The sequence below is a fragment of the Argiope bruennichi genome, chromosome 5 (assembly GCF_947563725.1).
Source record: "Argiope bruennichi chromosome 5, qqArgBrue1.1, whole genome shotgun sequence".
Classification (NCBI taxonomy): domain Eukaryota; kingdom Metazoa; phylum Arthropoda; class Arachnida; order Araneae; family Araneidae; genus Argiope; species Argiope bruennichi.
The window spans coordinates 65,606,403-65,629,130 of record NC_079155.1 but is presented as its reverse complement, the minus strand read 5'-3'; the positions used below and the strand labels follow the sequence as shown (position 1 = coordinate 65,629,130).

Below are 22,728 nucleotides of genomic sequence, written 5' to 3'. Positions count from 1 at the left end.
AAAAAAAGGTGCAACTTGCCTGCACCTGCAAAAAGGTCTTTTAGACGCACCTGGATCATGCATATATTCCTCTAGAAGAGAAACTTCACATTTGTCTGTAGTCAAATAGGTCATAATAAGCTTTTCGTTCTTAAAATGCATATAGACTTACCAAGTTTTTAATAACGCTTATGAAAAGTTCAACTAGAATATAGAGCCACAAATCTACAATTTTTGATTCATATTCTTTACAATACAATTAATAAGCCAATGTCATTTCTTAAGCCACTGCTTCAAATAAATTGTTTAAACATTTATAAAATCGAGGAAACAACTGCCATTTTATGAACTGTAGATTCTACTCAAAATAGATCCTTAATAATTAGCAAACTAATACTCATCCCTCACATTTTCACTAAATCCTACTAATGATATAAAAAGTAATTTTGTAAAAAAAGGAAAGTAACATTATTGATTCTTATGTTACATTATGTGAAAACTTTATCTGAAAATTTGCGATTCGGAACTTATATCCATTTAAAGATTTACAGTCAAATGAATGCAAAACAAATAATGGTTTATTGCAACATTCAATTAATTCGCTTAAATATAGCTTCTTGTAATTTTTTGCTGTTTTGAATATGGTGACAATCCAGTGAATATATTCGAACAACAAAGATTTTACTGTATTTACACGATGTATATTTTTCTAAAATTACTTCGATTTCGTGTATTTTTAAAGTTTCAAATCTGTAGTTAAGGATTTTTTGTTAAAATAACTATAAAATAATTATAAAACATCAAATAAAGTTGTTTTAAAATCTGCGGTCGATTAAACCCTTAAGCACTTTTGACGTATGCATACCAAATTTCATTACATGATTTTTTTTTGATATATCAAATTTTTTGTGAACTAGTCATAAAGCAATATTTTTTTTTCTTTAGAAAATACATTAATTCATATAAACGCCCTGGGAACAATCTTTTCAATCCTTCTTTACAGAATTACCTGAAATCAATAAACTACAACTGGGTAGATAGAGGGTTAATATAAACTTTATAAATATTAATTTCAGAGAATTTTACGATAAAATTGAAATATTTGAGTTTAAGATATCACTATTTTTGGTCTTGTTTTCATCGAGTATGTATTATTAAAACTACTATATCTGAGCTTAATTACATCTTATGTAAATTAAAAATAGTTTTATAGAATATAAAAAGTTGGAGTTTTATTTTTAGATCATAAAATAGAATTTGAATTTTGCACTGAAAAGCATCTTTTCAACCTAAATGTATACCTTAAGTTAATATGAAGACTATTTATTGACTCATAGTCAAAATCGATTAGACGATTCAGTCATTTGAAAGAAAGCATTGCATATTATCATTAATGATGTATTATCATTAATGACGTATCATATTATCAATTGCATATTATCATTAATTTTAGCCAAGCTATACACTTTCGTACATTTCGTGATTGATTTAATAACATATACATAATTTAAAAGTTTTAACATTCATTAGTATCCACCTAATAAATATATTAATAAATTATAATTTGTGCAAACCTAATACAGTCGTATTTATGTAATTAAGCAGTGCATATTATGAGTTCCCTCTTTAAAAAATAGTCAATTAACTTCACATGTGCACACATTAATTTACTCTATAAATATTTATTTTAGTTTAATTATTTATTTTGGGAATTTTGTGAAAATGTCCATTTCTTTTTGTTTATTTAATATGGTTTTTCAAATTATATGCTTGATAATTTGGTTTTTATAGAAAATAGATTCGATTCTTACTAGAATAGTTTTTATAAATATATATATTCTGAGATAGCAGAAGATATTTCTATCATCCAACATAATTAAGCTCTTGGATCCAGTAAGGCTCCAGATCCTTATTATTTTACTCCAGGATGCAGTAAAATAGTAATATAATTTATTTATATTTTTATAGGATCGTGATCGAATTTGGCGTGGATGCACACATTTATATTTAAGCAAATATTGATGTTGATAAATACATAGGAATTAATGTAATGAAGTGCATATGAACCTCATTAATTATGCTTCAAAAATGCTAGTATTAACTTAATCTATACTTATAATAAAGCTCAATGTGTGTGTGTGTGTGTGTTGGCGCTCTACAGGCCAGGTCATTTGACATACAGCCATCAAATTTGGTACATGTATACCTTAGAGGTCGGGAATGTGCACCTGGGGTCCCTTTTTTCAAATTTTAATTAGAATTTTAATTATTAATTGAAAACTAACTTTCCCGCCAAAAAAATCTTCCATTTTCCCCACCGCCAAATGAGTAAGGCTTCAGTTTCTTTTTTCTCCCAACAGTCATGAGACTAGGGTTAACATTTTTCGGTGGATTATTTTAAATGATTCTGTTTATTTTCTTAATGTTTTATGCATTTAAAATTAAACATTGTTAATTAATCCATGTTTCAGATTCATTCTGAAGTACTTTTGAATTAAAATAACACAGAATAAAGGAAATTAAAAATGTATAATCTGCATAGCGTTACCCCAACTGGCGTAGAAAAATTCACGCATTTGCGTTACCTAACTGGCGAAGAAAATTCACGCATGCGCATTGTTCTGATTGTTGTCATGACAACCACTTTCAACGGATGATTTAAATTATTTTTAGGTTAGTTGCATGCTTTTTTAAGTAAATTGTATTTATGTTAGTTATATATTTTTTGTATATGCTTATAGTTTTAAGTACATCGTTTTTTAAGTAGTTTTTTAAACCTGTTTTCGACCGATTATTTTAAACGATTCATTTTATTTTCTTAAAGTTTGATGCATTTAAAATGAAACATTGTTAATTAATCGATCTGTTCATGATGAATCTGAGAAAATGTTGTAGACAAATTCTTGAGATATTACATAAATGAAGAAAGATATTCTTTAGTGCCCATAAAGTTTAAACGCTCAGTGACTCTATTATCAGTAATCATATTATTAAAAAAAATGCTTTGTTTCAGCAAAAAATATTAGTATATTAATTGCAGTTTAGTCATTTCCATTTTAATTTTAAGCATAAATTCTACCGGAACTAACAGAAAATTAGAGAGATACATATTATGTTATGGCTGAAGGATTTTATATTATTATGAGTGAATTACATGACTATCAAAATTTGAAGCTTTAAAATATTTGATGAAGAAGCTATTAAAGTAGGAATTACATAAAATATTTAATGATTAAAATTTTAACGAGCATTAAGATTGGCGAACCGGCTGGTCGCCAAAGGCGGCTAATATTTTTTTAAGTCGTAGGATGGTCATTTTAAAAATATATATTATTTTGATAGATTAATATTTTAAATAACCTGTCTGTAACTCTTCATCAAATCATTTACCTAGCTTTGCTAAGTGAAATCCGCCACTATACATTAAAAGATCCACGTAGTATCATGAAATGTTTAGTGATATCTTTGCTGTGCTCTCTGCCTGTAAACCATGTCCCTACGTAGCTTCGATTCTTCGCAGACTCCGGTCTATCTTAACGAGATATTTTGGAAGTGCGGGAACAAAAATGTAAATACACAAGAGGGAAGGCTGCTCTCAATAGAGAAGAGCCTGATTCACCACTTTCAAAAAAAGAGACCCGAAGTTCGAACGTGAGTAAATACGGTTTTCATAACAGGGCGTAAATCATCTCGAGGCGTAATGCAGGAAGTGTTGGATCCTCCTCTCTTTTTCAATGGTGCTTTCCATTCGAAACGAGCTCTGTTCGCAGAAGTCTTTCAACACTCAAAGGAACTTATTTGTTTTGGTAGGATATGATTCGTGGAATACAAAAAATAAGTGTTCTTGATGTTATTCATTATAGTAAACCACTTTTTATAAACTTGAGGTCTTGGTTTGAAGTTATTTGGTTGCCATTAAATTTTGTGACGGATTATTTTGTTGTTTAAAAACGTCTCGAAAAAGGTATTTTTCAAAGGTAGTGAAGGGGAAAGGAATGAAAGAAAACCCCTAAAGGTACATATGAATGAAATTATAAGCTAATGGTTGGTATTGAAATTATGTTTTGCGAGTCCTTTTGGAAGTTTTTATTTAAAAAAAATTCTTATTTTTCCTTGTTAAATAAAATAAAATGAACGGGGCTTGCATAAAGTAGAAATGTTCTTAATTTTTTTATGTTAAGTTCTCATCTTTTAAAAACATTTTTTCAGCATCAGTGATCTTGGGTATCTGAAATCATCCATGGTATTTAAGTATGTGTAACTTATTTCGTACAAATTTAAAATTAACTGTTAGATTATAAAAATTTAAATAATTTAAATACGTATATATATATATATATATATATATATATATATATATATATATATATATATATATATATATATATATATATATATATATATATAATATAATATAAAAATAAGATTTTCTGTAAAGCTAAATAAAATTTCTTGATATTGCTATTTATTGTTGAATTATGTGGCCTGTGGAGAGGGCTTCTACAAGCCAGATTTTTGACCTAGATTTCAAAATTTGGACCATATATTCCTTAGAAATAGGAATGGAATTTTTTTTGCAATAACTCCCGAAAATATTATTGAATTAAAATAAATTTCACATTGTTTCAAAATTTAAAATATTATCTCTTTAATGATTCCAATTTAAAAATTGTAAATTCCGACTGTTTTTGCAATTTTTTAAAATATTTTTTGTCTGATTTCTAAAAATGGATGGCATTGCTGCAAACGGTTTTCATAGTTTCATGAAATATTTAATCACGTGATTATCTTCCATTGTTGAAAGTTAAAGAAAAACGAATTATGTTTAATATTTTTTTAGTTTAGAAGACGAATTATAAAATGAAGTTACAATATTGCTAAATTTAGAAGATATATGAATCGAAGATAACAGCGTTATGATATCATAGAACTAATTTCCATCGAAAAATTATATACACAATAAACAGAACATATGTAAGACAGTTAAAATGACAGACTTTAATGTCTAATAATTTGTTGGAATCATGAATAAGAATATTTATCTAAACTATTCAAATGAAATTAAATATAACTAATATCTCCAGCCAACCTGATGATCGTTAAAGGCCACTAGTTAAAAAGTAATCTGCAAATTGAATTCAAATAACGAAGTTGTATTCGATTCCAATTTGCAAGGTATTATTATAAGCTATCAGGAAGCATTCATTTGTTTATTCAACGTTTTAAACTCTGTTTCTAAAGATTAATGTCTGTTGAGGACGAATTTTATAATTTTATGTCTGCTGCAATATTGATATTGGATATGTGCGTGGTAGTGTGTGTGGTTCAGAATTAGAATAGGTTTATTTATTCAACGGTGTAAACTCACGTTTTCAAGGTCTGTTCAGGATGAATTTAATAACTTTGATGTGCTGTCAAATTAATGGTGAATGTGAGATTTGATATATTTATTTATTCAAAAATTTATCCTTGTATTGAAGATGAGTAGGTTTGTTCAACCTGGATTTCATAATTTTGATTTCTGATTCAAATTAATTGGTGGATATGTATGAGGGTTGCTGTGCTTTCAGCAATTACGGTTGGTTTATTTATCTGTTCGAAAGTTTAACCTCTCGTCGTCTTGAAGATCTGTTTGCAAGATGGATCTCAAAATTTGATCTGCTGTTACCAGGGTTGATAGATATGTGAGAAATCATTTGGAAACATTATATATTTATTTTAAAATTGTTCTCCCATTTTGTATATAAGGAATGTGTATGGATGTGGTATGCACATATTATTTCGGATGGCAAGTACTTTTAATATTGAATATTTTAAAATTGTTCTCCCATTTTGTATACATATGTATACTGTTAAGGAAGAAACAAATATGGTGGCTTGCGGTGAAAAGATCAACAGGTTCATTTACAGATAACGACTTTTTATTCTGTATGAAAACACGAAACACTTATGTAGCCCATTTGTATGAATGTGGGATGTACATATTATTTCGAAGTATTTTTAATATTGAATATTTTAAAATTGTTCTCCCATTTTGTATATAAGGAAATCTATTCACAATTGATATCATAAGGTTTATCAATAGTGTTGATAGATGGATGTGATATTTGATATGTGTTCTGGTAGGACAGTGGTTTATTTATTCAGCAATAAGTCTCCCATTTTGAACATAAGTAGATCTGCTCGAAATACATTTCAGAATTTTGATTTGTTGTTCCTATTTATGGTGAATATGTGTACAGTTTGCTTTGAGGTGGATGGCATTAGAAGCTCTATTCAGTGATGAAATTTAGATGATTCGAATCAGCAATCTTTCGGTCACACAGCAATTAGAAAACCGCGCTACATATGTATACTGTTAAGGAAGAAACAAATATGGTGGCTTGCGGTGAAAAGATCAACAGGTTCATTTACAGATAACGACTTTTTATTCTGTATGAAAACACGAAACACTTATGTAGCCCATTTGTATGAATGTGGGATGTACATATTATTTCGAAGTATTTTTAATATTGAATATTTTAAAATTGTTCTCCCATTTTGTATATAAGGAAATCTATTCACAATTGATATCATAAGGTTTATCAATAGTGTTGATAGATGGATGTGATATTTGATATGTGTTCTGGTAGGACAGTGGTTTATTTATTCAGCAATAAGTCTCCCATTTTGAACATAAGTAGATCTGCTCGAAATACATTTCAGAATTTTGATTTGTTGTTCCTATTTATGGTGAATATGTGTACAGTTTGCTTTGAGGTGGATGGCATTAGAAGCTCTATTCAGTGATGAAATTTAGATGATTCGAATCAGCAATCTTTCGGTCACACAGCAATTAGAAAACCGCGCTACATATGTATACTGTTAAGGAAGAAACAAATATGGTGGCTTGCGGTGAAAAGATCAACAGGTTCATTTACAGATAACGACTTTTTATTCTGTATGAAAACACGAAACACTTATGTAGCCCATTTGTATGAATGTGGGATGTACATATTATTTCGAAGTATTTTTAATATTGAATATTTTAAAATTGTTCTCCCATTTTGTATATAAGGAAATCTATTCACAATTGATATCATAAGGTTTATCAATAGTGTTGATAGATGGATGTGATATTTGATATGTGTTCTGGTAGGACAGTGGTTTATTTATTCAGCAATAAGTCTCCCATTTTGAACATAAGTAGATCTGCTCGAAATACATTTCAGAATTTTGATTTGTTGTTCCTATTTATGGTGAATATGTGTACAGTTTGCTTTGAGGTGGATGGCATTAGAAGCTCTATTCAGTGATGAAATTTAGATGATTCGAATCAGCAATCTTTCGGTCACACAGCAATTAGAAAACCGCGCTACATATGTATACTGTTAAGGAAGAAACAAATATGGTGGCTTGCGGTGAAAAGATCAACAGGTTCATTTACAGATAACGACTTTTTATTCTGTATGAAAACACGAAACACTTATGTAGCCCATTTGTATGAATGTGGGATGCACATATTATATCGGATGGCAAGTACTTTTAATATTGAATATTCCGAAGTTATATATGCTGTTGATATTGCATTAAATTTACCATTACCATACTGTCATGTTGTGCACAACTTATTGTTACATATCCAAGAACTATTTATAGCCGCAGTGTATGGAGTGTTGTTTTGTACTCAATTTATAATGTTGCAATTCATGAAACTAGGATATTGTTCTGCTGTAAATTGACATTTCATCAAATCTATGACGATTTGTCTAATCGTCATTGATTTGATGGAATAGATCAATGATTAAAATACCCCTAACGTAATTATTGAAGAATCCTTTAAAATTACTATAAAGATTTTTTTCATTCTTATATCTGTTTGGTTATTTTTTCATTTTAAAAGTTCGATGAACAAAGAAAATGAGAAAAAAATGATAGTGAAAAAAGATAACATTAAAATAGATCCATAATGACAGTACACTCCCGATTATCCGCGGAATTGGGTGGCGCGACCGCCGCGGATAACAAAAATCGCGGATAATCCGAAAAAAGCTAAAAACGTGTATGGCAAAAAAGAAAACAGTCATTCCAACTTTGAAAAATCGTTTTATGTACAATAAAACGTAAAATAAACAGCAGGAAAGGTTTAACTAACGCTTAATATTTTAGTATATCACTCAAAACTGACCTAAAATGCATTTTGTTAATGAAAACCGAAAAGTGCTTTGTATTTACGAGAGGCGTCAAGGATACACAGAAAAATTAATACATATGTACTGTTTTAATACTGTAATGTATAATGTAATTACAAAAGTATAACTGTAAAACTGCACCTTTTTGAAAAAATCAGTCAAAAAAAAAAACTTTTTGCGGCCGGCGCGGATAATCCGCACTGCGGATAATCCGCACTGCGGATAACCCGCCCGCGGATAATCGGGAGTCTACTGTAGAAGATATCGTAATTTCTGCTACTTGTAATTTGGGCTACTTGTTTCTCCTCTCTCTCTCTCACTATCTATCTCTCTCTCTATCTCTATCTCTCTCTCTCTCTCACACACACACAATCTTAGGTTAACCTTTAATCTCCAGATTAGTTTACTTTTATTTCCTCATTATCTCTTTGATATTGCTCTTATTAAAATTATCCGCTTTTATATGTGTTTTTCTTTTATTAGAAATAATTCATCAAAAAAATTAAGGTGATAGCTTTAAAAATTAAATATATAATTTAAAATGTTGAGTTGTTTAGAGGTAAATCCGCTTTTTGAAGAATTACATTTTAGTTTTTACATTTAAGTTATGAAAATTATCCACTTTTATATGTGTTTATTTTCTTTTCTTAGAAATAATTCATCAGAAAAAAATCAAGGTGATATCTTTATAATATACAATTTAAAATGTTGAGTTGTTTAGAGGCAAAGCTGCTTTTTGGAGAATTACATTTAAGGTTTTTTTTTAACATTTTAGTTTTTTTTAAACATTTATTACAGTCTTGCTAACTATCTTTACAACACTGCGTGTTTCTAAATACATCAGAAGTCACTGCACTAAATCTATAATGCACTTTTTATCTGGAAACTCGTTTATTTTACTTAATCCATTGGCAAAAAAACGTATATCGATATCTTCTTGGTTCTACACGTTACGCATAGATGAATTTTTTTGTATGACTATTTTTATTATCTGTCATAAGGTATGTAAAATCTTTATAAACACCCTGTATTCCTAAGTACTAAATTTCACACGCCATTCAAAATAATATCCCATTAGGTCTATGGCGATTGATGCACAACTTGTCGGTTATTAGTTAAAGGATTTGGCAAAAGTAATTCGATATTGTATTTACCGAGAAACTCAATTTAACATAGTTAAATGATAGCTCAGCTAAATGATTGGAACTTTCAACGCCACCTGCGCTCTACTTAAAATCCAATTTATTTTACTGGCGATCAAACTTTAAATATTTTTTTCTTTCTAGAAGAGCTTAATTGTTCATTAAATAAGAAGTTGTATATATATCAACGGAAAATGAACGATTACTTTAATTTTTCCAGAATTAATATCTTCATGGGTGAATCATGCTATTTAATTAATTAATGATTTATTGATGTTATTACCACAACATAAATTTTTAAAATTAATTCTTTCAAAAAATTTTATTATTAATTGCTTCAAATATTGCCAAGTTTTGTAAATATTGTTCTCAAATTTCCAAGTAAATAATTATTTTTTTAACAACATGATGCATTAATTATATAAAGAAGATCATAGCTACACTTTGAATTATTACAATATCTTCGATCTTAAGATTTTCGGGACCATTTTTACCGTTAAAGTGACAGTGAGCAAAGGAAAAACAAAAAATAATTTAATAAAGGTTTATTACTGAAGATTAATTTGGTTTATAAATAAAGATTAAGGAAACTTCCCTAAACTCATAATAAATTCAATTAATAAAGACCTCTTCGGCCTTTTACTTTACAATTAATATATACATATATTTAGTATATGCTATACATCACTTTCATCTTTTGATATCAAACTTGTTCAGCATTTCCTCCGGTAAACTAAAACAATTCCAAAATTAAAGACAAAATTTCTATCAAAAACATATATTATCCTGAATGAATAAATAAATATATCCTTGTAATATTTCCGAATTCCGTTGAGTTAACTTGAAAGCATTAAAATGATTGAAACAAACATGGAATTGGGAATTCCCATTTCCTTTATTTCAGTCTTTTATTTATAGTTTACATTCACAGAAACAAAAAATAAACAGAGCATTTTCATTATCGGAAATAAATGATACGAGTGTAAAGATTTTAAAATACAGGAAATACTGAAGTCTTTGAATACGAATAAAATGATTCATCAAAAAATAATAAATATTTAATTCCGATTAGGATATTTAGAAATTTCCTTTAGTAGTTACCGAATATCAGGATAAAAATATTACCCTCAATATGAAAGTATATTTCACCTCACTAGGCAAATTTAAATATATACATTATACTTTGATACATTTACATTTGTTTGAACAGTTTCTTTCATCTTTAACAGACGTTAAATATTTGAATTTTCTTACTCGTTTAAAAATTGTTTCATCTTTAAATCAACATTTATTATTTATCGTCCATAATAACTGAAAAGAATAACATAAATGAAATGCGTAAAATATACAATCGAACGTTTTTATTCCAAAGTAGATTTGAATAATGTGGTATGTATTATTTTTAAAGAATAAATTTTGATTAAATAAATATGAAAATTTATCGATTTTCCTTAATCAAATTTACTTAAATTTGAATAGTTACTTTTATTAAGTTTGATTGTGAATTAGTTAAATCCAAGTAAATATTTTAGATGGAAAAGGTGAAAAAAGACATTATGAAAATTGTTAAATACTTCAATTGATGCTTTGAGCATAGTTGATTTATATCAATAGCAATGATATAACTTTAAAAAAAATTAGATATGTTATATTAAATTATACATAATTGTGATTTTTAATCGTCATTATTACGGGAAAAAAGCCAAGTAGAAATTTGAAAAAGTTGTGAAAAGAACAGAGCTGTATTTTGAAAAGTTATAGAAATGCATGATATACATTTTTCGTACTTTTGATTTTGTTTATTTACTGCATGAAGTCATATCATCTAAAATTATATTTTCCATGGATTCATTACTTTTTGCAAGAAATTAGAATCATTCTATGAAGAAAATTAGTATTCAGAGTAATCGGTACATGCGTATTACAAAATGAGGTCAAAATTTTATTATAGTAGTCTTTTTTGAAGATCAGTTGCATCACTGGGATTATCGAAAAAAATTAATTTCAATTAAATATCTTAATTTTATAATCCCTCAGTAAAGTATTTTAGACACATAATTATGATTTACATTAAAGCCGTATATTTTTAATAGGCATATACCTATTCAGTTTATTGAGCACATGAACCTTCCTAACAGTATCCATGACGTCACTGTCATTAAAAACGACCTCGTAATCTGTCTTCAAATTGTAAACTGTTTTCATTTTTTGCAGCTATATAATTTCAATTTTTGAATCTTTATACAAATTGCGCATTTGATTTTTTTTTTAATTTCTTCATTGGATTTTACGATCGGGAGAAAAATTATGCGATTAAATATTTGAAGAATTAATAACTATTAAAAAAAACTATTCCTTGGATTTTAATGGAAAAAATTCATTCCAAGATACGCATTCTCACCTGCAAAAGTTCATTTTGTGCCAAATTTGGTAGCTTACGTCAATCGGTTTGATCTGTAAAATGCCAATAGAATGCAAACATAAACACATACATTATACTTTATAATTGGTTGATATTTACTCAACTAACATTATAACATACAAGAAAACAAGATGTGAACAAATGTAGATCAGAACAGAGCAGCTGCTTTGTTGCCAAGTAAAAATAAATATCAGACTTTTCAATTTATAATGCATTTGACTGAATAATAGACATCAGATATAATCAGACATCAGAATAATAGAATAATATACTATTTCCTATCTTACATTGTTAATATATCTCATCTTATATTACACTACTCTCTATTATAATATCTCTATTTAGGACCTAAATACGCAGTTTCTCGCTGTTTAAGATGCCTGATAGGTATTGAAACAAAGGCAGAAAAACTGTCTTCAGGACTACAACAAATTTCTCTTTTGTGAGCTAACTACAAAATGACAGAAGTGTGAGAAAACAGAACTATTTTGGTTATTTTAATCACTACCTTAATTACTTATTGAATTAATGAATACGAAAACTTTAAATGGGTACAAGTGTTTATATTTGGAGCCTTGAGATTTACTTTATTTTTGAATATATTCACAGATAGGTGTATCTACGTTTGTTTACCTTTTCACAGAGAAAAAATAAGTGGCAACACTCAATTTAATTTTACATTACTAATTAATGTGGAAATTATCTTTTTGTTCCCTACATAAATACTATATTTTTCTTCTGGAAATATCAAATCTTGCATTTTTTATATTTTCTTCTATATCAAATACTATGTTTTTCCACCCTGGAAAAAAAAGATAGAATTTGATTGACTAATTTAAATAGATAATAACTTAATGTTTTTAATATATTTTTTAATAATTATGCATAGAGAATGGTATAATACGATTCTTTAAATATATAACATTTAGAAACTTTAAAGTTCAAACGCATTTGATAGCTTTTAAAAAGTAAAATTATCAAGAACAAAAATGTAGTAATAGGTTATATTGAACTAATAAACATCATTGTATAATTAGCAATAAAAATATCTGGTAAAATAAAAAAAATACATAAAATATTAAAATCTCATTGAGACTACTATTTGCTTAGTTTCAAATTACACTTTATATATTTCAATTTTTTATTACATTTTCAGGAGAAATTTAATGTTTGTATAAAAGTAAATAATAATAATTTCTTTATCAAATTTCCTTTTTTAAAGCAGATTCTTTTCTTCATTTTCAGGTTTTGCATGGTATTTTTCTGTCTGGTGCTAAGCGTATTTTCTACCATAGCAGAATTTGAAGAAATTGCTAGTTCTATTTTATTACGAATGGTAAGTGCATTTAATACTTTAAATCACTTGTTTACTTTTCAGATTACTTTCTTGATCTACATGGATGAAAGTTGGCATATGGTCTTTATATAAATTTGTAGTTTGATATCAAATTTTGAGTAAAATATGCTCAGAGAAACTGTCTGTCCGGTTGTTCGAATATAATTTAATATGATAGCTAATACAAAGAAAAATACATAGATGTAATATCTAAAGCGTAGACATCTATAAAATTTCCAATCAAATCTAAGCAAGGGATTGACGATCTATTGGTCTGCAATTTTAGAAACACATTTTGTTAATTCAATCTATGAAATCTGATTTATGAAAGTGACTTGATTGCATTGTTTTCATGAAAAATTTATCATATAATATTCATTTACATTATTTGTCTTTTTAATGATACTTTAAACAATCTTGAAACTATTTCTTGCAAGAAATGCTCATATCAGAAAAAGAATTGACAACTAAAGAGTCAGTAAATTAAACCCTTATCTTGGAAATTTAAGTTTCTCTTTTTAAATTAAACATCCTGTTCGAGACATTTATTAGGTGTTCATAGGTGTTCACGAGACATAACTTCAAGTGTTTCAGTTTTAAAAAACGATGAAATTTGGTAATCGATTTTTTTTTCTTTTCGTAATATGCTGAAATGTTAAAATGTTTGACTTTTTTTATTGTTAATGAAAATATACTAATTGTGAATTTTCAAAACTTATTTATCATACATATGTACAATACAAATTCATATCATAATATACAATAATTTAATAAAATTTTTCAATTTCGCGTGGTGCCATCTGGTAAATATTTGAAAAGAATTTTCTTCAAAATTGCATATTTATAATAATGAAATATAAATAAAGAATTAGGAAGTTGATAATATATAAAATAAATATATATATATACCGTTGTTTATATAAATTAAAATGAAATTTTAATTTTTTCTTTAATTTATCATTTATTATAATTTATGTAAAGAATTAAAGAATATCTAAAATATTTATTCATTTCAAACGATTTTTCCCTTTAAATTTACTGCTACTTTAGGTTAATCACAGATTTAAATATTATAAGTTTTAAAATTTAATACATGAGCCAACATATCACAATAAATTAATACCTTTTAAAAGAATTTTAAAGGTTATTCAGAATTATAAACAACTAAAGATCTAACCAATTACAAAGCAATCTAAGTAAGTTGATTATATTTATAAATATACTTTTACAAAGTAGAATCCTGTTTATAAAACATGTCACGTTTTTCCCACCTTGAATATTTCCTCTCATTTTATCACATTCAAGGAAGTTATTTTCTTATTCGAAATAAATTTAAGTTCAAACGAAGTTTGCGAAATTTAAAAAAATCAGTGTATTCAACATTTTCCTCGCTTAGTTTATTTATTATTTTGTTTATTATCTTGCTTACCCCATTATCGTAGTCATCCACCCATTTCATGTAACTTCGAAAAAAATAACACCCTAGAAATGGTTTTCGTAGAATCAAGAAAAATTCTTGCTGCTTAAGATAGAATGTAAAGCACGTAATGCATAGCCCAAAGAAGTCGGAAAAAATTTTCGTAGTTTTTAATGACTTTTTCCTGCTTGTATTTCCGAGGGTTTTTTTAAATAGTGCAAAATAGGTTTAGAAGAATAATTAGAAAATTTTTAGTAGCTTTCAGAAAATAATTAATTGACTTGTTTACTGGGTTTTCTGGTTCGAAACAAATTCGCGAAAATAACTAAAAGGCAGAATTTAAGCTTTGAATTCCCCTTACTAAGAGTTTTTTTTTTCAAAAAAAAATATCTATAGAAATAATGTGCAAGCATTGCGCTGCGTTCCTTAGAAAGAAAAAATATATTTTTTGAGACAAAATTCTCACGTCCTTTGTGAATAAAGAAAAAAAATTTTTTAGGAAAACTTCTTTTATTGAAAATGTCTTTTTTTAGGAAGAGTAGGAATGAAAAAAAAATCCTTAAAAAAATAAAGGCTATTTCTTTATAAATTTTGCGAATTCAGAAATTTTTTTTTTTAATTTTAAGTAATAGAAATTCATATCAAAAGAAATTCGTATGAAAAGAAATTAACTTAGAAATTCGTATCAAAAGAAATTGCCTATTTCATAAAGTTAAAGCATCTGTACATTTAATCGATGAAATTTTGAAATATGATATGGAATATTCTTTCTATAATTTTCTCATCAAAAAACGTCTTAAACTCTTTAATCGTTCACCACATGCTCCATTTTCAAATTACTTTCAAAAATGAGTTTTAGTCATGTAGACGATCAAAAATAGGTAAAGAGAAAAAAATTGAGGTTTCACAATGAAGCCAATGAACGGAAAAAAATTATTTTTCTTTTTTAAATTAAAATAATGCAAAGATTGAGCATAATACCTTAAAATCCTAAAATATCTTTAATTCATTATAATAAATTAGGAAATTCATATAATAGAACATTAATAAGTAATAAAATACCTTCTAATTTTTTTAAAATTTGAAATTATAAAATATTATATATATATAATCTTACTAAATGAAAAGTGTATATTCGGAAATATCAAATGTCTAGTGCATGTAAATACTCTATCTATATTTTCAATCGAATATATATAAAGATATATACATATAATATATATATGATAATACACACATAATATGAATATATAATAAATATATATAAAGATATATATATATATTCGGCTTCTCATTCTGCCGTCTGGCGGAAATCAATTGCCGCCGGAGTTAAGTTTCACCATAAAACTAAACATTTTCCTTTATTTTTCTAACTCTTCTCTTTATTTATCTTTTACAAATTTGAGAAGTGAAAATTTCAATATATAATTAAGAATAATATATTTTTTTATTTAAAATTAAAATATTTTTTATATTTTTAAAGATAGGAGAACTTTAAAAATTTAAAGTGATTTCTCTATTCGATTTTTTTAAGAAGTATTGTTAAATGTTGGATTATTACTGTCATCTAATATATAAAGAAGCAAGAATTTCGAAAGATTGTTAGTCTCCGTAATCGTTACATAGAAATATACAACAGTACAATTTCAATTTGAATGCGGTGCGAAACAAATGAATGCTAATGAAGATGATATAGCATGACCAAACATTTCGAAAACAATGGTAATCACACAAATTAGAAATCAATAGAATCAAATCGGCTTTTGTGACATTCACTAAGTGCGCAGCTCCAATTTAATTTTGAAATGTATTGAGCATATTTTAAGAAAAAAAGATTGTAATATTGCAGTGTAAAACAAAATGCAAATCTAATTTGTAATGTGATTATTATACGATGAAAATTTAGTCTGTTATTTTCGTTACATAATATATTGCTACATTCTTGATCTGTACTTTGGAATGTTTTTAATTTAGAACATAAAGATTCTAAAAATTTTCCTAATTTACAAAATAAAGATATTTATAATGACTCTTAAATTTTCATAATAATTTCTAAAAGTAAAATGATTTCTAAAGTTTCTTTAAGTAAAGTTTTTTTGTAACGTAGTATATTTAGGAATTTTTATATTTTAACAAAATAAAAATAATATTTAGATTTTTGTAGTCAATAATGTATTAAGCATATAAATTTTGAATATAGCTGCATTGAAATTAAAATCCTTTTATTTCAATGAAATAACATTGAAATAAACCCTTCCTACATTGAAATAAAAGCCTTTTATATGATGTTAGAAATATTTTGATGAGCTGCAACATTCAAATCTTGGATGTATTGTTCAGAATCCCAAATATCTTTATTTTGTTGCTTGTTTAGAAATATCATGTCAGATATATTCTAATCATTTAAAACATTCTTATCTTATTTGGTTTACCGAAATATTCAAGTATCTCAGTTTTGTTAATTTTTATACGAAGATGTTGTTTGCATGATCTGGCCAGTATTGAGAAGACTACTGTGGCCTGGTGGTTTAAATGTTATGATACAAGATTCGATTTCGCATAACCCCTAGAACCGGGAAGACAGAGCTTCGTTCGGCATTTTTTTTTCTTTTTAATTCGTTTGTTTTTTGTAAATTCGTAAATAAAATTATATCCTATGGTTCGTTTAAAGTTGTAAGGATTGATCTAATTGAAATGCAAACGCGCGATCGAACGTGAGAAAAAGGCTTAGGAATCCGAAGGATACACTCTACTCTATCTCTGATAACTTATACTGGTCATGTGTAGCCACCTGTCAATGTTTAGTTATAAAAAAAGTGTTTCTGTGTGTGTAAAATCGCCTTTCTTTTCAGGAATTTCACCCATATGCGCAAAAAGTAAAACTTTATCTAAATATAAAATTTGACCCAAATCGGTAGAGCTATTTCCGAAATACACGAAATAAATTATATATACAAGAACTGCTCATTTAAATTATAAGATTTCCAATCTTGTGCAACTTTAATTTATATACTTTAATCTAATGTTCTCAAATTAATGTTACTTGGAGGTTCGAAGAATAAGTTGTGTTCTCAGATGTCATCCTTACCATTTTATCACAGTAAAAAAATTACCAATTTTAACTGTGATAAAATGTTAAGATGATCCAAAACGCTCTTTCTGTAGCTTTAAAAACTGAGTGCTAATACCAAAATCAAAATACATTATTATCTGCCTCCTTTATATTATTGTGAAATAAATTTGAGTGTCATTTCTTATTTGCAAATATTAATTGCATAATTCTTGACTGTTACAAGTATCTCCTGATGTAAAAATATAATTTTCTTAATGAATTAATGGGAATATCATTTCTATTCCTACCAAAACATGAAAGAAAGAACACAATATATATTTATTTGTAGTTTTTCTTACTTAATAAAAAACGATCGTCGTTATTATCATTGTTATAAGCTTTCATTATCGTTTCAATACTATTTACGGCGACTTGTCTCGTTTGAAGCAAATAAATGCCCCCCTTTTTTGTTAATGTTATAGTTGAAAGCATTACAAGCTGTAATAGCATAATTCTTTAAATAGAAATATCACATAATTTAATCTTGTTTCTGAAGCAATAAAATGTATTTTATTACGCTCAATTTAGTTACTTTAGCCGGCGAGACTTTTATCTCACAGTCTTTAGTTTAGTTAAGAATAAACAAAAGGGCTTTACTCATAATAAATGGCTAATATTTCAGCTAAGAAGGAAATTGTTTTCATCTAATAACTTTTACTTCTTTTTGTGCCTTGAGAAAATAAAATAGTGTATACTTCTTGATCGGATTAATTGAGACATTCAAAGAACTTTTTAAATATTTTTCTACATCATAAAATAATATATATTGAAATCAACTGGATTGTTTATTTATTTAAAGCATTATTTATTATGCAGTATATTATTGCCGAATTAATAAAATTTGACAATGTAATCATATTTATTATGAAATATTTCGTTTATTCCTTTAATTTATTGTTAATGCAAGTTGAAAAGATAAATAATATAATAAACTACGAGATTTGGATCAATTTTGAAATTTTTGACTTGCCTAATTTCAGAAAAACTGACTTTAAAATATGAGTGGTTGTCAACGAATGCGATGATTCAAAACCGTAATAAATTAAATAATTTAATTTGCTTGGCAGTCTTTATGTCCAAATTTTCAATATATGGATTGTATCGAATTTTGATGATCGAATCCATCAATGTATTAGATCTGGTTTGTAAAAATTAATTTGAATATAATAAGTTAGAAACGCAACAAGGGAAAGTCGAAGTTTGACAGTCAAATTTATAAATTCGCATCATATATTGGACCAAAATCTGCATATTATTAGCAGTCTGCTTATTCTTGCGCATGCGAATGTGGTAACTCAGAAATATAACGAATTGCATAAATGAAAGTTGGTGTATGGTCTTGATACTAAAAGTTGGAACTATGAAATTTGAACCTAATTTCTTAAAGAAAAATAATCCAAATTGCATACTCAATTTCCTTCACTATGTTACGAAGTTAAATGCAAAGCGTATCATATTTTTATAAAAGTATGAAACAATGAAACACTAATTCGGCTCGCATTTTTTTTTCCTAATTTTATAGAAAAATATCACAAATTAATCAAATGAATGTATAAATATGAAAATACTATTCAAACTTTATTAGTTTCCTTTTCAATAAAAAAGCTGCTTCCTTGAAACTTTTATAATTAATTTTTTTAAGCAGAAATTTACAGAAGTTTCCTCTTTTAGATGTGAAAGGGAATGATTACTTCAATCTCTTGTTTTCAAATAGAATTTAAATAAGTCAATAATTCTTCATAAAGAGTGTCTGCTATGAGAAACTTTTAAATTATATACTAAATAAAAAAATTAATATCAATAAACTGACACCCACGACAAACCTTCTTTTTAATTGGTTAACCGAGTATGACGAAACATTTTGTCATAAAAAGAAGACAGCTCTAATGAGAATGACTATTTACAATTTACATCGAATTACGAATTTTATACCACGAATTTTTTACGACTATTACGAATTTTACATCGTTTTTATCCATTAAAACCTAGTGAATCTGCATGGAAACATTAAATTTGCACAGTTTAGTTTCAATTACCAATTTTTCTCTTATAAAACAAACATTGCACATTTTGTCTTATGCATTTGAGTATTTTACATATACTCAAAGACGCATTTACATTTACATATATAATTTGCACAGTTTAGTTTCAAACACTAATTTTACGTTTCCTCTTATAAAACAAACATTGCACATTCTGTCTTATGCATTTGAGTATTTTACATATACTCAAAGACGCATTTACATTTACATATATAATTTGCACAGTTTAGTTTCAAACACTAATTTTACGTTTCCTCTTATAAAACAAACATTGCACATTCTGTCTTATGCATTTGAGTATTTTACATATACTCAAAGACGCATTTACATTTACATATATAATTTGCACAGTTTAGCTTCAAACACTAATTTTACGTTTCCTCTTATAAAACAAACATTGCACATTTTGTCTTATGCATTTGAGTATTTTACATATACTCAAAGACGCATTTACATTTACATATATAATTTGCACAGTTTAGTTTCAAACACTAATTTTACGTTTCCTCTTATAAAACAAACATTGCACATTCTGTCTTATGCATTTGAGTATTTTAAAAATATGACTAAAAGCTATCTTGAAGAAAAAAATAGTTATGAAAAAATAGGCGGAAAATATGTCGAAAAATATAGATATGGATCTTAGTTTTTTCATCTACTGGTAGAGGATGTGTCCTTCTTAGATTCCAAAACAATCTAGATGAATTGAAAGACATTTTGTCGACTATATATCAAATAATTTTTAAAAGTAAATGTAACCAGGAAGAGCAAATTGCATGAATCAAAAAAAGGTCTTATTTGATCAAAATGTGTTGTCCCGATTGTAATTTTGCTTTGTGTATGCCTTTCTGTTTCAAGAAATATCAAACAGCGAAATAATAATTTTAATTGGTCTAATTAACACCATATATCTAATGAAATGGAAATTTGTAAATTACATATGTATTGCATAAATCATAAAATAGTGTATCAAACTAAATAACTGACAAATGAAAAGTGATTATCATTTGTTATTTCAGTTTAAATAACTTGTCGCTGCAAATAAGTCTCCATTATGAAACAAATCTAACTAAAGTTAATTCTGCGGTTAACAGGTTAATATATAAAAAAAATCTTCGCCTAACAAATAACAACATATTTCAATCACTTTTCAAAATTTTACAATAAGAAAAATTGATTTTTTTTTCTGCTGATAATTAATAATGGTGGTTTTTTTTTCATATTTCGTACCATTTATATAAAACTAAAAAAATGCATTATATGTACATGTTTGTTCTAGCTCTTTATTTTTTTTTCTTGATTTATAATACGAAAAGGAGTTTCTATTGCCTAACTGGCAACGAAGGAGTTCCGGATGCAGCTCACGTTTATATCGAAAAAGACTCTTTGAAATTCTGTATTATTAGTTTAAAAAGATCTTGACTTCTGTATCAAGTTTATTGTATTTTGGTAACTAAAATATAATTATAGCTTATATTAAATCCTGAGTTAGTCCTTGAAGCTTTCCATTATGACTATTTGATTTAAGCTGAAATGTTTTTATGTTTCCCGAAGACCTATTTATATATCCTCGAAAACCATATGCAAAGACTTGTAATAAGTTATTAATTTTGAAAAACAGAGTAGGAATAAGAAAGATAGTGTTGCTTGTCAAGTGGTGAAATCACCATCCAGCAACTTATTGTAATTAGCATGGAAACATAAAATGCTGTAAAGAAGAGTTTATATGTTTGGTCTTTCCTTTGCAGGAAATCGTGATGGTGGTGTGGTTCACATTCGAGTTCTTTCTTCGCCTTTGGTCGGCTGGCTGCAGATCCCGGTACCAGGGATGGGTCGGACGACTCAGATTCCTTAGAAGTCCATTTTGTGTTATAGGTGAGTCATGGCCTCCATCCTTTTCCTTCCTATTTGATTTTCCTTTATATCTGGCTTGATAAATTGAAACTAAAGAAATCATTTCATTATTGATTTTGACGAATTATGATAAATGCATTCGTTTCAAGGAAAATGTTATTTCGTTCTATAAGAAAAAAAAATCTTCTAAAATTATGTTTTTGTAATATATATTAAGCCCTTAGAACATTATACAGATTTTTTTTTTATTTCCTTCATTGCTTAACTCGAAAAACTGTATAATAATACCGGGAAATACATTTTATCAATTTTGTACAAACATTTTTTCAGGTTGCAGAAAGTTCATAATTTTAATCTCAATAATCTTCGCCAATTTCACAGGTAACTCTATGAAATTTTTTTCCTGGGTTTTTATAATGGAATATACGCTTACATTTTTAACTGGACTTTCTGGCCGATCTCCTTTATTTTTCTTATTAATTTTGTAATCCTTATTTCGCCTCTTGGGAATTTATTTCAATAAGTTCAACATAGTCATTTTTCTATAGATACACGTTACTTCCCCGTCTATAAGAGACGGCACTTTGAATTTAAAGGGAATTACTGATAATTTTTATATACTAATGCTTATATATGCATTTATAATATTAATATAATATAATATGCTGTCTAAAATTAAAATTATTAACACTTCTTCCATAATCATTCATAACAGCTATGGTTTCATTTATAAATTCAGAATGATAGTATCTGACTATGTGATTAAAATTCCACATATTAAACCCTCTACAAATGTAACATATTCCGTATTTGTAATTTTATTTTTGGTCTCTATTTTATAAATCACTGGACAATGTAAGGATGCATAAAAGTTTTGGATATAACGTTCACTACACTGTCTTCACCAAGAAGTTGAATAGTTGAAATTTCTTCTAAGAAATTGTTTTTACTAACTATGCAATATCTTCATAAACCAGTTCCAAAATTTTGAAATATTTCAATGAAGAACCGCCATGCAAGCGGATATGGTGCAGGTAAAATTCGTCAAGGTCAAATGCTCTCCATCGAGTATGGGTAGAAAATTCAAAAAGGGAATACCTACTCAAATATCGCTCTAGCTGTTTCACTTAGATTCAAAGGGTCAAAGCCTATACAATTTTAGGATAGACCTCACAAAATAAACCTAGACTTTTTTCGAAATGGTATTTAAATGTAAGTCATACTAATCTAAAGGTACAAACGAACAATATCTA

At 27.2% G+C, this 22,728-nt stretch overlaps 1 protein-coding gene across 6 annotated transcripts in view; it reads left to right on the top strand.

Moving 5' to 3' along the window:
- The window catches only part of LOC129969275 (potassium voltage-gated channel subfamily KQT member 4-like), a 355,767-nt gene that overhangs the window by 229,800 nt on the left and 103,239 nt on the right, over window positions 1-22,728 (top strand). For all 6 annotated transcript variants that reach the window (XM_056083765.1, XM_056083767.1, XM_056083764.1 and 3 more), the window contains exons 2-3: window positions 12,960-13,050; window positions 21,370-21,496. In XM_056083765.1, coding sequence (XP_055939740.1) covers window positions 12,960-13,050; window positions 21,370-21,496 — 218 coding nt within the window. The remainder of the gene's footprint in view (window positions 1-12,959; window positions 13,051-21,369; window positions 21,497-22,728) is intronic.